General features: G+C 29.2%; 3 protein-coding genes across 4 annotated transcripts; 2 read left to right on the top strand and 1 right to left on the bottom strand.

Moving 5' to 3' along the window:
• The first annotated feature begins 1,235 nt into the window (after positions 1 to 1,235).
• Positions 1,236 to 1,959, top strand: LOC129919929 (uncharacterized). Of its 2 annotated transcripts, XM_056001038.1 has the most exons (3): positions 1,236 to 1,314; positions 1,391 to 1,781; positions 1,845 to 1,959. In XM_056001038.1, exons 1-3 carry the CDS (start codon positions 1,261 to 1,263, stop codon positions 1,946 to 1,948), a joined length of 549 nt encoding a protein of 182 aa, XP_055857013.1. In that variant the 5' UTR covers positions 1,236 to 1,260; the 3' UTR covers positions 1,949 to 1,959. The 2 variants fall into 2 exon arrangements, with proteins under 2 accessions (XP_055857013.1, XP_055857012.1); XM_056001037.1 differs by having other exon boundaries at positions 1,391 to 1,952.
• A 1,225-nt stretch (positions 1,960 to 3,184) lies between these two features.
• Positions 3,185 to 4,026, bottom strand: LOC129919941 (acidic leucine-rich nuclear phosphoprotein 32 family member B-like). The gene is made up of 2 exons (XM_056001055.1): positions 3,877 to 4,026; positions 3,185 to 3,806 (listed from the first exon to the last, which is right to left on the bottom strand). Exons 1-2 carry the CDS (start codon positions 3,940 to 3,942, stop codon positions 3,210 to 3,212), a joined length of 663 nt encoding a protein of 220 aa, XP_055857030.1. The 5' UTR covers positions 3,943 to 4,026; the 3' UTR covers positions 3,185 to 3,209.
• Positions 4,027 to 8,479: 4,453 nt separating this feature from the next.
• Positions 8,480 to 13,842, top strand: LOC129918817 (uncharacterized). Its single transcript, XM_055999558.1, has 3 exons — positions 8,480 to 8,690; positions 8,955 to 9,332; positions 13,596 to 13,842. Exons 1-3 carry the CDS (start codon positions 8,670 to 8,672, stop codon positions 13,770 to 13,772), a joined length of 576 nt encoding a protein of 191 aa, XP_055855533.1. The 5' UTR covers positions 8,480 to 8,669; the 3' UTR covers positions 13,773 to 13,842.
• Positions 13,843 to 15,407: the final 1,565 nt, after the last annotated feature.

The following is a 15,407-nucleotide window of genomic DNA, read 5'->3' as shown; positions in this document are numbered from 1 at the left end:
TGGTAGGGTTGGCACTCAAACAAGTTACATAGATCTATTCACTCGAATTTTTTTTTTTTACTAATTATGCATTATTGGCCTCAAACTTATAATTTTGAAAAAAATTTAATATCACTGTGGCGTATGTGTAACATGGATAATTTCGTATTTCTTATTTACGTAGACTAAATACAGTTATTTCGTAATGTTTTAAAACTTTTGTATAGTCTATAGATAAATCCAACTTTTTTGTAAAAGGAACATGAGTCCATCTCGTTAAATGGTTAATATACCACACATTGAACTTTTCAACCACACTCTGTTGACATTCTTAAGAATGCCTTTTGTAAATTGATAAAAAGTTGGAGTATATATTTGACGCACTATTGAATTGTAATCCTCAAAGCTTAAATATGTTCGTACCGAAAAATACAGATTAGAAGCAAGCTTCTTGGTTTCGGCTAGTTTACGAATCAGTTTTTGTGTGTTAATATTTTTTTATTTCGAAACGAACTAGCTTTAAAAGATCCCTCAACGTGATGGATAATAGTGCTAAAAACCAAACTTTGAGCCAAATGACCAAGCTACGACGATAAACCAGTCAAAAATCACATTAGTAGCTATTTAGAGACGAAAATGAATAACGTTTGGTACAAAAGTGCGCAATCAAAAAAGACTGCCAACCAAATTATACTTCTCTTAGAGTTTTTGATCTTTAAGTTTCGAATCTGAAGCAAAATTAATAGCCTCAGGTTTTTTTTAAATTTTTTTAAATTGCAACAGCAAAAAGCATAATTGAGATTAAGATATTTCGAAAACAGGACGTCATATCTTTTTGCTTTCATGGCGCTTTGCGTCATTGGAAATTCCATATTCATACTCTAAAATGGTAATTACGTATTTCCTCTATGTTATATTTTAAAAAGTTCATGCCAAGGCCAATGTAATTATATTTTCGAATTACATTCTGAATAGAAATGCATCACAAGGTGACTACAAAAATGTCTTCTAACTTTTGTCTGCAATTAATTATTTAATTGAATTTTTTTTTGCCATTGCATTTGCATGTGTTTTCAAGATTTTAATCGCATTCTTTTTGTGATGAAATCAGAAATTACATGGTTTCATTATTTTTATTTGTTTTAAACGAATAAAAAATAATTTTATATGGAGACAGTTCGGAAGTAAAAAAAAAATGAGAACGTTGTAATTTTTTAATTTTTACTATTTAAGAATTCACAAATATTAAAAATGTTACAGTTGAACTAAAATAACTTCAAAATGAAATTAGTTACTAAGCTTGTGATCTTGCTGTTGGGGCTTTTTATGCTGATGGTATAATAAGTTTTTTTTTTTTTTTTTTATTCATGAAAAAGTATAAACATTTTTTCTATACTCTTTGTTATAATAGGAACTTGGAGGCTCTTTTGTTGTTAAAAAGAGTGCTCATGATCCACCACAAGGTGGACCACCTGGAGGACATAAAGATTTCATAGGATTCCGTAGTATTGTTAAGAGGAGTGCTGAGAATGGTCCACCACAAGGAAGCCCACCTGGACCACCTGGAGGCAAAAAAGAATTAGCAGCTTTCCATAGTATTGTTAAAAGGAGTGCTCAAAATGGTTCACAAAATGGACAAGGTGGGCAAGGTGGACAAGGCGGACAAGGTGGAAAAGGTGGACAAAACGGTGATGGTCAAGGTAGTGGACAAGCTGGAAAAGGCGGAGAAGGCGGACAAGGTGGAAAAGGTGGACAAAACGGTGATGGTCAAGGAAGTGGACAAGCTGGAAAAGGCGGACAAGGTGGTCAAGGTGGAAAAGGTGGACAAAACGGTGATGGTCAAGGAAGTGGAAAAGGCGGACAAGGTGGACAAGGTGGTCAAGGCGGAGGAGGCGGCCAAAATAGTCAAAGTGGACAAGGCGGACAAGGTGGAAAAGGGGGACAAGGCGGAGGAGGTGGTGAAAATTAACAGAACGGTGAAAATTCATCTTAAAAATAAGTCTTCAACTTTTATTATTGCTAACATTTTTTAAAAGAATAAACTTAGAATAAAAAAAGCATTAATAGTGAGTCCCTTTTAAGAATATTTGATAGTCTAAGTTCTTCTGGATCGAGTTTTTTATTAGCCAAGAGTTTAAGTTTATAGGAAAAAAATTTGTGAATTTAAAGGAGCCTGGAAAAAGAAGGGAATGCTTTATATCGTCACGACGTACATAATATCTTGAATCGAATTCGTGTTAGGTTCTTCGCACACAAGTTACAAATACCTATCCGGTGTTCAAAATCGATCTTTAAGGTTTCTTTTTTTTTGCGGAGAAGGAAAAAATCCCTCTGAACCTTTTAACCGATTCAATCGTTAGAAGTTTATTTATTTTTTTTTACACTATCAGATCTTAGCCGAAGAGCGCTTATAGCAAGCACCGTCTTTTATCAATAGAGTAATGCTTACTAACCTACTACGGGCTTCTAATATATCAAGGATTCCCGTCCAAAATACGACAGTTAACCATCTTTTCTAGGGTGTTGTCTTTATTTTTAACTAAAGTGCTATAGCTTGGTCTATAAAAATAAGGTTTTGTCTTCTCTGCTATTTGGAACCTGGGAGCTGTCTGGACCGTTTAAGTTCAAGTGCTTGATGGGCCCGAGTCCGATCCTATGTTATCTTTGTGTTCTACTCAGATCTATACACGGGTTATTTTTGTAATCAAGAAAACTCGGACGTCAGAAAGCGACTAATGTTTAATTATTACAGCAGAAGAAGAAAAAGCTGAAAAAAACGCATATTTGGACTCCTTTTTAGGAAGTTTGGGAGCGTGTAAAAAGTAGGTCATGCTAATATTTTTAAGTGGATGACAATGCCCTAAAATACAAAATAAAACACATTTTTGGGTGGAGTTAAAACCCTTTTCATTAGTGCTTTTTTGTAATAAGGAAGACGAGGGGTGAGGATCTGATCAATTTTAGTTTTACCTTCGATTTATCAGAAAAATTGAACTTTCGGTCCACTTTTTCCGGATAAAAGCTGTTATAAATGCTGGTAAAGGCTACCTCTTACACAAAAAGTCAACTCTTTGACTATTTTATATTTGTTTTTTTTTTTTTAATAATTTCTAATTTTAAAAAGTATTATTTTGTGTAATGTTATAAGCAAATTGTAACCTAAAAAAAATATGAAAAAAAATTATAATCTCTTTGAATTTTTTTTTTTTATTAAAACAATATCTAGAAAATCAATTTTTACTGTCCAATGGACTAAATGTAAAACCCTGTTGAGGTACAGTAATTCCAACGATTTGACCTTGATCTTCATCCTTATCCATTTCTTTTTTGCCTTCATTATTGCTTTCTTCTTCGCTATCGCCTAAAACAGTTTCTTTCACTCCAGTAGGGTTTTCACTGTCCTCAACTGGATTTTGAGCTCCATCATTGTCATCTGATGTTTCTCTGCTTACAGTTTCTTGTTCTGGATTTCCTTCTCCTCCATCATCTGGTTCTTCTTGTCCTGGAGTTTCTTCTTGTTGTTCTTCATCTTGTTCACCGTCTTCATTTTTCCCATTTTTTTCGACACATACACAAGTTCCATTATCTATACCATCGGGCTCTCCTTCTGAATCAGGCTGCTTTTCAGTATTAATTATTTCAACTTCGAAATCAGTCTCCGAATCTTTGTCTTGTTCTTCGTTTTCATTTTCAGCTCCAACAACATCCTTTTCATCTTGTTTCCCATTGTCATCATTAGAAGAAATTTCATTGGGAAGATTTTTGTCTGGTCCAGCAAAGTTATCATTTACCAAATTTCTACGAATAGATAATGCTCCAACAAATTCCTATACAAAAAAATTACTATTAATAAATATTGATTTTTGTTTACGATTTAACTTTATTATATTTTTTTACCCCCCATAAAACAAAACCAAGAAGAATAATAATAATCACTTCACTTGCTTTTTTCATTTTTTTCATAAACAAAATTAAATAAATTAAATAATATTCTTGTTGGTTTCGTTATTAATAAAATTAACAATTTTTATTTTATAAATTTTGTTACAAATTAAATTATAGATCCGATGACCATTTCAACGTGGAAATTTCGTTGAAATGTTTGTTCTAAATTCTGTGTAAAATTATTTTCATGACTGTTGTAAGAGATTGCCTGATTTGGTGCAATTATATGATGATGATTATTATCGTTTAAGCTAAAGAAGAATTATTTTTTGTAATAATTTCAATGCATATAGTTTAGTTTTCTGTCGATAACTACTAACTGATTTTTATTTACGTTCATTTGGTTGAAAAAATGTTGATAAATTAATTGGAATTTTAAAACCGTCAGTACTTTTGTTTAAGCAAAACAATTATTTCGTTTAAATAGATAAAATAGAATCTGAGATTACCCACAAAATATGAGCAAATGATGTATAGAATATGAAACATATTGCAATCATTCAATTCAATTCTAAAGGATCGAAGCTCTTTTTTTTAAAAGTTGTTCTGATACAAAAATTGCTTGAATTTGATTCAAACCAATTTAAATAAAATGAACGACTGGGCTCGCACGTACTTGCTCTTGCAGCTCAAAGCACTTTTATGTTAGTCTACTTGTAGATTTTAAAAGCTGGATCTAAATTAAAAAAAAAAATGCTATTGGGGAAGAGCCGACATTTAGGGCAAAATTATGTTAAATGAAAAAAAATTTTTTTGTTATTTGACTTTTTTGAGAAAAAATAAAAATGCAGTTTTATTGCCACTGCTTTAAATATTACGTATACAAAGTTTAATCAAAATCGTTAGAGCCGTTTTCGAGAAATTCGTAATATCGTATTTTTTATATGGGAGGTATACGTTCTAAACGAGATATAAAAAAAAAACAAAAAAAAAAAACAACTTTCAGAATTCCATAAAAATCATCTGTACCAAATTTGAAGAAAATCCATCCACCCGTTTAGGCTGTGGAAATGTGTACAGATGGACGCACAACCGCACAGACGCACAGATGTACAGACGCACGGACTGAATTGCGAGACCCACTTTTTTGGAATTCTCCATCATCGTAATGTTGGTTTTGATTAAAACCTCAATTTTTTTTTCGACACGAAACCAATACTTGCCCTATAGAGCAAGTAAAAAGGCACATCTTGCATTTTGTTTTTAATTCTTTCAAGCTTGTATTAGGACCTTAAACTCTTTTTTACTTGCGATATAGGTACTATAGGGCAAGTTTAGGATTCGTAAAAAAAATCGAACTCGAGATAACAATTTTACATGACATTACGATGATGGAGAATGCCAAAAAAGTGGGTCCGGCAATTCTGTCTGTCTGTCTGTCTGTCTGTAAGAACCTCGAGTTTACAGCCTAAACTACTGGAGCTATTTTCTTCAAATTTGATAGTTAACAGTTTTTGGTGATTCCCTAGAGGAGAAATTGAAATTTTTTTTTTATTACCAAAACTAACGGTACCTGTCATGTAACGGAAATACAAAAGTTAATTTTTTTCAAAAACGGCTCTAACGATTTTGATTAAATTTTTTGTGTGTAGTAAAGCACATAGAAGCTTTCTTTGGAAATAAAAAAAATATTTTTTCTACAGTTATTAACAGTACCTGCCATAGAACCGTTTTTTTGATTTATGAATTTCTCGTGAACTACAAAACAGATTTCGACCAAAATTTTTATACAGAAAAGTTTAAGCAATTATTTTTTAAAAAAATTTTTAATTTTTCAAAAAACACATTTTTCGATTTTTAAAAAATATTTAAAAATTTTTTTTTGAAAATTCAATTTTTTGAAAACGGGTCGGTGAAAAATTTTGAAATTCCGTTTTTAGGTGTAAATTAATTATTTCTTCGAAATGGCATACCAAGTTTTTTTTTTGAAAAATGTTAGAAAATTTTTATATATAAAAAATTATTTTTTAAAAAAACCGCTCTAACGATTTTCGAAAATTTTTTTCTGAAAATTCCTTTTTATACAAGAAATAAAATGGCATACTTATTTTTTTGTAAAAGATCATATAAAACGGTATTTAATTATTTATAAAATCAGATTTTATTTTTTTTTCACCACTTATGAAATTCCGTGAAAATATCAAATTTTAAATTTTCCTTTATTTTTATGAATGAAAAGCTTTAACATTAGACTAACTTTTACCATAAGAGCAAGTACGTGCGACCCCAGTCGTTCAATTTATTTAACAAGTTTTTATACAAACTAATATAGAATAAGCTTTGTTAACTATCATTATGATTGCATTAGAGAGTAGTTACATTCTTGTTGTAAACTGTCTTAAAAACTTAAACAAATCTCACAGCAGAAAAACTATTAAAGTAGGTAAACTTTTTTTTATTTATTGGAATGTTATAGTCAAGCTTTGTTGTAAGTAAAAACTATGCTTGCATGTATAATATATATTTTAAAAAGTCAATAATAAGTGAACAAAGATCAACTATTTTTAATACTTGGTCAACGACAGAAAAAAAAATTATCAATTGAAAACAAAATGTTACACATACGCCCTGATGTCTATTTAAAATTAAATTTTAAACAATTGATACAACATTTCTATTTCATCGCAATTATTTTTACTTGCTCTAAAGGGCAAGTATTGGTATCGTGTCAAAAAAAAATTGAGGTTTTAATCAAAAATGATGGACTGATTTTCTTCAAATTTGGTACAGGTGATTTTTATGGAATTCTGAAAGTTGTTTTTTTTTTGGTTTTTGTTTTTTTTATATCTCACTTAAAAAGTGTACCTCCCATGCAAATTTTTCAGTTTAAACCAAAAAACGGCTCTAACGATTTTGCAGACTAAATATTCAAAACGATTGCAATAAAACTTATTTTTTCTAAAAAAGTCAAATACATTTTTTTTTTTCATTAACAAAATTTTGCCCTAAATGTCGGCTCTTCCCCAATATAATTTTTTTTTTAATTTATACAGGGTCAGCTCTTAAAATCTACAAGTAAACTAACATAAAAGGGCTTTGAACTGCAAGAGCAAGAACGTGCGACACACCAGTCGTGCATTTTATTTTTCTCTGGGAATAGTTAACAGAAATGTCCTTTTCCATATCATGTAGCTACCAGCAAATGAAATATCATTTAAAATGATATACAAAATTATTCGCGATATCTGAAAAAACTCAAAATTAATGAATTTTTTTAGCAATATTCTTGATGCCTAGATAAATAGCAAATATGGAAAAATTACACTGGTCGGCAAAAACACCAAAAAAGTTACTTTGTTAGGTAAATTTAATTGACTTTAGTGTGCTGAACTCAAAACTGTTCAAAGATTTATTTTATCACGTCTAGTTTTTCAGCAACACACATCACTATTTTCGCTATAAAAAGTCTCAAAAACTAATTTTCAATTAAGTTGTTTAGTCAAAAATATATATTGCTTTTTGTAAGTCCAAATCAGAAGACACAAACTGGAATAAAGTTCAAAAAACACTTCATTACTTTCAAAGTTTTGAGATATGTATCATAAATTTCTTTTTCCAATATCTTTAAGGAAAATAATAATTTTGAAAAAAAAAAAATAAAAAACCTTTAGGACGTTTTAATATGGCGCATAAGTAGTTTTGCAAAAAAAATTTAACGGAGATGTAATTCGAAGTCAAATGTACCCAGAAAACGCGTTTTTGACCTGTTAATATTCAAGTATTTCAAAAACGTGACGTGCCAGTGAAATTTTGACTTCGGGTTCGGACTCAGCAGAGAAAAATCCTTTAGAAAGTAGGATTTGGTTAAAGCTATATTTTCGTTGCCGACCATTGTTATCATTGTAAAAATTTTAATTTTGATATTCTCGTTACTGCTCAATTTTGTTTTAAGGTGATTTCACAATAAAATTGACTCATACTGAATAATTGAATAGAGTTCCTTGTTTTTTTTCAAAAACATCTTTAGAAATGTATTTTAACTTAATTCTAAAAAAAAATTGTTGGTGTCTCATCACTTGAATTATTGTTTATTTAAATTCAAAAATGTCAAATTCATTTTTATTAGTTTGTTATGATTATGACTCAACTTATGAATTAAACAAAACAATGACAATAAATTTGATCCAGAAGATGCCAAACAAGAAATCAAAAGAAGGTAAAAGAAGAAAAAAGAACTTTCTTCAACATCTTTCGTTCTTAAAAAAATATAGGTAATATTGAATTAAATAAAAGTTTGATACCACGACTCATCTTATTAATGGTATCAACAACAACAACAAAAAAAGCTTTCAATGTAAAACGTCATTGATAAAGATCACAAAAAATAAAGCACATCTTGTATTGAAGCCGGAGCCATCAGACACCAGAGTAAAATAACCAGCTTTGCAAAACAACATTTTGTTTTTTTTTTCTCTTTTTTTTAAATTTATTTTATTTTTTTTGCTTAACTTAAACTATAAAATGACAACGTCTTTTGCTAATAATAATACAAAATACCGGTCTTAGTCTCGAGCTTAGTAGACATTATTACGTATATTTCTCTGTACAACGTGTGTGTTATTGACTCTTTTTTTTTTAACCAAACATTTTTCGCTGGGGAAATGGTATAGGAGCGCAGTGGCCATCAGTTATTTATCAGTTTTTGTTGAATCTACATTGAAGAAAGAAGGTTTTATAAGAAGAAGCTAAGAATTAATTGCAAATCAATTTCGAGTGTTAAAAAAGTTATAATAAGTTTAAACAAAATGAAATCATTATTAATTGCTGTAAGTATATTTTTCTACAATTTTAAATTCACTTGTTTCTTTTTATTTAATTTTTAAAAATTTTAAAAGTTAAAATTTTTGAATTGAGGTCATATTTTTTTTTGCCCAACAAGTTTTTACACTCTCCTATGTTTCTCTGATGCAATGTAAAAATATTTTTTTTTAATTGCAAATAATAAAATAAAACAAGTGCTAGTATTTTATTTTTATTTTTCAACAACATTGTACTTACAAAATTCAATTACATATAACTTTTAATTCAAGGTCACCGTGTTATACACAGTCTCATCTGCCATCGCCGATGTATCTCACATTCTAAACGCTGAACATTCCACCACAACACATCCGCCTCCAGCAAATCCATATGTATTCAGTTATGCAGCTGGTAGGGCACCTGGACATGTTGATCGAACTCATACCGAAGTATCAGATGGTTCGGGTGTTATTCGTGGAGCATTTTCTTACGTCGATCCCAGACAAGAAGTGCGTACAGTGCAATATACCGCCGATGAATATGGTTTCCATCCAGAATTGAGCCACGAGCCAGAAGATACTGAAGCAAATAAATTGGCTAAGGAGAGACATTTTGCTTTGTATAATAAAATTGCTGAACAACATGCTAATCCTGAACTTCTTCAAGAGGTAAGTTGGAATTTTGAATAACTTATTTGATCGAAAAACAAAAAAAAAAAAAAAAAAAAAACAAACGAAAGAGCTGATGCAAGAACTTTGATAAGATTTGTTTTCTTTTATTTTAATTTTGATAAATTTGTTTCTCGTAGAATGTCTTATAAATAGAAAGGGTAATGGTAAATAAAAAGTACAAAGTTTTAGAATATTAGACATTTTTAAAAAATATTTTATAAATTTTTTACAAAAACCACGTAAAAAAAATATCTTTAGGATCTTTCAGTTAAACTTTGATTGAATTCAATACAAAAAAGCTTGTCAAGTTCGTGTTTTGGGGCATTCCAATTGCCCATGGCTTATAAACCATAGGCCATGTTTGATCATTGCAGTAATTAATCATTTAAGGTTATGTCAGCAATCAAATTGAAGAACTAAATCTTAAACAAAAGAGCTGATGTAGAAACTTGAAAAAAAAAAACATTTGTTACAAAAACAAATGACGCTAAAGTACTAACTTTGAGGAAATTGTTTTGCTTAAATTGTTTTCGATGAACTTTATTTAAAATAACCTTGGTGGGTTGAGTTGATAGTTGAATCATTAATATCTGTTGTTTTTTTGTTTTTTTTTTTTTTAATAAATTTATTCAAATTAAGCGACAAGACAATTTGTTAGATTCTGGTTCGGTGACTTTAAAGGTGCCAGTCAGTATCATCATCTTTTTAAAATTCATAAAATACTTTTTTATAAGGAATTTTAAATAAAGAATTTTGCCACTGCAAAAGTCATCCAGATAACTTAGCTGATCTATTTTTTTTTATATATTTTGCATAACCTGTGTAATGTTTAGATTGAAATATTTGTAAGAGCTAATTTATCTGGACTGTTGAAAACTGGAAAGAAAAAAAAAAAAAACAAAAATCGAAGTTATGGAAGACAGTTTCAATTTTGTTCTTTTTATCGCCGCGTTCTTATACATTTTTTCAATAAATAAAATTAATTGCTTTTGACTTCCGAAACTTGTCCGAATTAAATTAGTAGATATTAGACAAGCTGATTTCTTGCATTTTATGTTGGAATCTGCTTTTCTTAAAATAAGCTTATATCTTGAGTTCTATCCATTGACAAAGCATCAGTTTCTATATTTATAATATGAATCAAGGGGCATTAGTTAGTAGGTTCATTTATTTCATTTTGAGAAGGTGAATTTGATTTGTAAAAAGATAAATTTCGTTTGCCTGTAGTATGAAAATTATAAATATAAAGAAACTAATTACAAACCTGACTAGGGAACGTATCGTTCATTTACTTGAATACTGTCTAACTCAAAAATCAAGAATTTTGAGTTATTAATGTGGAAGTTATTAGAATAAAGTAATCTTTAATCCTGCAGCAATTAATTTCTTAGCTTTAAAAACTGATTGAGAATGAGCGCTAGTTTTTTTAGAAACTAATTTTGTACATACAAAAACAGATCGATACTAAATTTAAAACTTTGTAAAATATCAAAATTAGCACAATTGATTTGTACAAAAAACGTGCAGAAAAGATATTACTGCTCTATGATAAAATTGCATTTATTTGAAAGTTTTTTCAATATTTTTTATTCGATATATCAACATAACTTCGAATGTTTGGCTTTAAAAAAAAGATCTGAATTTAGACTAAGGAATTGGTTTGTGTTTTTCCAAAGACTAATCGTTTGTATTGTTAAAAAAAAGTAAAATATTAATTAAAAATATTAAATTAGAATTAAATAAAAAACAATATTATCTTTGTCAGAAATTTATTTCGTTGAAACCACAATTTTAAATTTAAGACTGAAATAATTTATAATTTTATATTTATAATTAACTAGCTGACCCGGCGGACTTCGTTCCGCCATTTCTTGTATTTATTTCTAATTTTCTCCTCTGTAATTACTTAATTTTCAAATGAAAAAGAGGATCAAAACTTGAAAAGTTCATAAAATGAGTTTAAAAATATTCACTTTGAAACTTTTAGCAAAAGTGGCCTATGCAAAATACTCATGCATGCGCATGATTAAAACCTATATTTCTATAAGTTTGAGATTTTTTGCAGACTTTTAAAAATAAAAAAAAAAATAAAAGAATGTCGCTAAAAATTAGTTGTTTTTAAAAAATTTATATTTCAAAATACAGGGTCTATGAAAAAAATCCGTTTTAGACCGCTGATATATTTTTTAATATCTTTCTAATGGTGTAACTCAAATTTCTGTGCAAAATTTTGCGTACCTCTAATTAGTCTTTTTGTGAAAGGTCTATGACTGCAAAAAAACCTTCACAACTTGGTTTTGAAATTTTTTTGAATTTTTTCAATACCTTTTTTAACAATTGAATAAATTTGTCTATCATTTAAAAAAAAGTCAACACTTTACGACTTACCGTATAGAAAATAGCCTCTTTTTTCAATGTCGTGTTACCCCTATTTACCCTTAAATCTTAAATTTTTTTGTCTTAAACCTTCTCCTCTTATGCCTCTTTGATAAAAAAAAAAAATAAGAAAATAGGTCAGTCGGTGTGGCCGGTTAGCGAACGTAGACAAAACCAAACTTTAATATATAGGTATAATAGACTACCTGACCCGGCGGACTTCGTTCCTCATTTTTCTAGTATTTATTTCTTTGTAATGTGTTAACCTTTTCCAATACAAAAAATCGGGCCACAACTTAAATGTCGAGCACAAACATAAAATTGTATAAAGTATTAAAAAAAAGCAAACCATTTGTTTGACAGCTATTATAATTTTAATTGGAATGTGTACGAAGTTTCATTAATATTAATATTATCAAGGTATAACAACATACATTTTCAACGGAAAGGAAAAAACCGACTTAAAGTGAAAAGGTTCCGTCTTAATTCTATGCATACGTCTAAATATATTAAAATATTTTCTTAAAAAAAACTAAATCATTTTAAATTAATGCGGAAATCGTATTAATAATTGGGAGTTGAAACAACTTAAACAAATTTTAAGTTTCAGTTTATCATACCAATTTTCAACTGTGAGATAGCTTAGTGCTAAACAATTTTATTTGGGGAAATAACATTTTAAAGAGTTTGTTTGTTAGCCTTGAATATGAGCTCTTTGAACCCCAAATATTGAATTTGCTCATAACTTGACAGCAGCGCCATATACCAGGTCCAACTATAAAACAAAACTTGTCTCGAATGAACCTTATCAAACGCAACAAAATTCATAAAAGTCTATACAGCCGTTCGGACTCCAAATATGGAGTTTAACTATAACTTGACAAATGACAACAGCGTCAAGTCTTCCGAACTCCAAATATGGAATATTTGCCTATAATTTGACAACAGCGCCACCTACCGCATACAATTATAATTTACAAAACATGGATCTACCTTATCACACAAACGAACTTTCACAAAAATCTGTCAAGTCTTTCGGACTCCAAATATGAAAATTGTCTATACATACTTCGGCAACAGCGCCAACTATCGGCTCCAATTTATGAAACAAAACATTTTTCGAATGAATTTTATCCGACACAAAAAATTTCACAAAAATCTGTCCAGTTGTTCCTTCAAAATATGCGATTTTCCTAAAACTTGACAACAGTGCCAACTACTGGGTTCAATCATAGCTGTGTTCCTTTGGACTAAAAGTATCTACTGCTAAGTACTTTTGGTTGTATTCAACTCCATTTCTTCTATAGAAAAAATGTCTTTGAATGGATTCAGAAGAACTAAAAAGTACTTTGCTGAGCCCAAGGGAACACAGCCCATGAAACAAAACTTGTTTCAAATGAACCTTGTCTTTACACAAAATTTCACAAAAATCTGTCCAGTTATTAGATCCCAAATATGGAATTTGTCAAGTTAGACAGCAGCGCCAACTACCGGGTCCAATCATACATTTTATTTGGGCAGTCCAAATGTGAATTTAATGTCATAAGACGAATAATTATTTGTTTCACTCAAAATCAGACTTTTTTAATTATTTTGAAAGCTTTACTAATTAAGCTTAGTTAAAATTTTTAAAAAGCGAGAGTGTTTTTTTAATTCGTACAAATTGACAGCTATGTAAAGATGCGAGAAAAGGTATTATTTTTTTTGATACAAACCATCTACATATTAATACCTTTCAAACAAAAAAAAAATTACCAAAATCGGACCAGCCAAACGCGAGTTTATCGGCCACACACACTAAACGAACTCATTTTTATATATAAGATTTATTTTTTTTATTAATTTTTTTTAAATTTATAATTTTTTATTTCTTTTTTTCTAAAGCAATCCATTGCTGATGCTCCCCATCAAAGCGAAGCTGTTGTTCGTGCAACTAAAAAACATATGAATTTATTTGATAAAATTGCTGCCGAACATGCAGCTATTGGAGCAGCACAATTAGCTGAACGTATAGCATTTGAAGCAACATCTGAGGCCAATTTGTTGGAGGAACAACATTAGAAAATTTGTTTGAGAGAGAAAGTATAAAAAAAAATATGTAAAAAATAAAATTAAAAAAAAATCCCATAAAATGGTTGTAAATAAAATAATTTTCAAGAAAAAAAGGTGTGTAATGTGTTAATTGAGTATGTTGAAAATTTAAAAAAAAAATTCTTATGAAACTAAATATTTGCATTATAAAGTTTAAAGATTCTGTTTTATCGAAACTCCAGCCTTTAAAGTATTTCGCAAACCGAAGTGGTGTTAAAATTTGCGACTCAAAGGTGCGATTGGAATCAAGTCTACGACTCAAAACAACCCATTATTACCATTTTTGAGGTCTTTATAAAAAAAAATTCATGTACGAAACAAAAAAAACAAATTAATACTTATTGCTTTGAATGTGTATTTATTGCACTTTGATTATTACATTATTAACAAAGGCATTATCTAAATAGGATATTCGGTTAACGTCCCTTTGCACCCATTGACATTTGAGCCACACCTTCAGCGCCTTGTGGAAAATCTGGTGGACCACCACCACCGGGAGGACTAGGTGGTCCTTGTGGCATTTGAGCTGCCACACAAGTGCCGAATTCCTAGAAGAAATCACAGTTAAATGAGAATCCTTTTTTCACTTTAGTTTAAAAAAATTAAGTTCAAACCATTAACAAAACAATGCCGAGGATAACGGTCAAAAACACACTTGAAATGAGCTTCATTTTCAAAAGTTCTACAAGATACTTTGATACTGAAAGTACTGATATTTTCAATCTCAATTGAGTGCTCTTAAATACTTGAGAGAATTAATGGATTTTAATATTAACACCAATATAAGCCATGCTAACAAGTCAATAAATTAGCTAATTGGTCTGTTGAGCACAATTAAAGAAAATTTAAAAAAATATTCTTTCGACATGATTGCGATAATATCAAAACATGAAAAATTAACACAACGTTTTTTAATAATGATAATGTAATAAGTATCTAATTTAGATAGAAACAAATCTCATTACAACTTAAAGGTAGTTGAAAATATGTCAATTTTTAATTAAATGTTTATTTTTTATGTATAATTTGATAAAATACTCAAGATAATAGAAAAATGTCCATGGTTGCACCTTTCGTGTTATTTGATTGTTCATGGACACTTGCATTAAAAATAAATTGCACGACTGGGGTCGCACGTACCTACTTGCTCTTATGCTTAAAGTAACTATAATGTTAAAGCTTTTTATTCAAGAAATTTAAAATTTGATATTTTGAAGAAATTTCATAAGTAGTATAAAAAAATTAAATCTGTTTTTATAATTAATTAAACTCCGTTTTAAATTATCTTAAAATAAAAAACAAATATGCCATTTTATTTCTCGTATAAAAAGGCATTTTTAGAAAAAAATTTTCGAAAATTGTAGGAGCCGTTTTTTAAAAAAATTATTTTTTGTATATAAAAATTTTTTAACATTTTTCAAAAAAAAAGTTGGTATGCCATTGTGAAGAAATAATTAATTTACACATAAAAACTAAATTTCAAAATTTTTCATTGATCCGTTTTCAAAAAATTGATTTTTCAAAAAAAAATTTTGAAATATTTTTTAAAAAACCAAAAATGCGTTTTTTGAAAATTTTCTAAAATTTTAATATTATCTTTACTTA

Source organism: Episyrphus balteatus, chromosome 4 (assembly GCF_945859705.1).
Source record: "Episyrphus balteatus chromosome 4, idEpiBalt1.1, whole genome shotgun sequence".
NCBI lineage: Eukaryota > Metazoa > Arthropoda > Insecta > Diptera > Syrphidae > Episyrphus > Episyrphus balteatus.
Note: the sequence above shows the minus strand (reverse complement) of the source record. Positions and strands in the feature narration are given on the sequence as shown.

Excerpts from the sequence above, each read along its gene's own strand:
- LOC129918817 (XM_055999558.1), top strand. The coding sequence starts at position 8,670 with ATGAAATCATTATTAATTGCT. Across the intron at positions 8,691-8,954 it reads TGAAATCATTATTAATTGCT|GTCACCGTGTTATACACAGT; the intron begins GTAAGTATATTT and ends TTTTAATTCAAG. Across the intron at positions 9,333-13,595 it reads ATCCTGAACTTCTTCAAGAG|CAATCCATTGCTGATGCTCC; the intron begins GTAAGTTGGAAT and ends TTTTTTCTAAAG.
- LOC129919929 (XM_056001037.1), top strand. The coding sequence starts at position 1,261 with ATGAAATTAGTTACTAAGCTTGTGATCTTGCTGTTGGGGCTTTTTATG. Across the intron at positions 1,315-1,390 it reads TGGGGCTTTTTATGCTGATG|GAACTTGGAGGCTCTTTTGT; the intron begins GTATAATAAGTT and ends TTGTTATAATAG.
- LOC129919941 (XM_056001055.1), bottom strand. The coding sequence starts at position 3,942 with ATGAAAAAAATGAAAAAAGCAAGTGAAGTGATTATTATTATTCTTCTT. Across the intron at positions 3,807-3,876 it reads TTGGTTTTGTTTTATGGGGG|GAATTTGTTGGAGCATTATC; the intron begins GTAAAAAAATAT and ends TTTTTTGTATAG.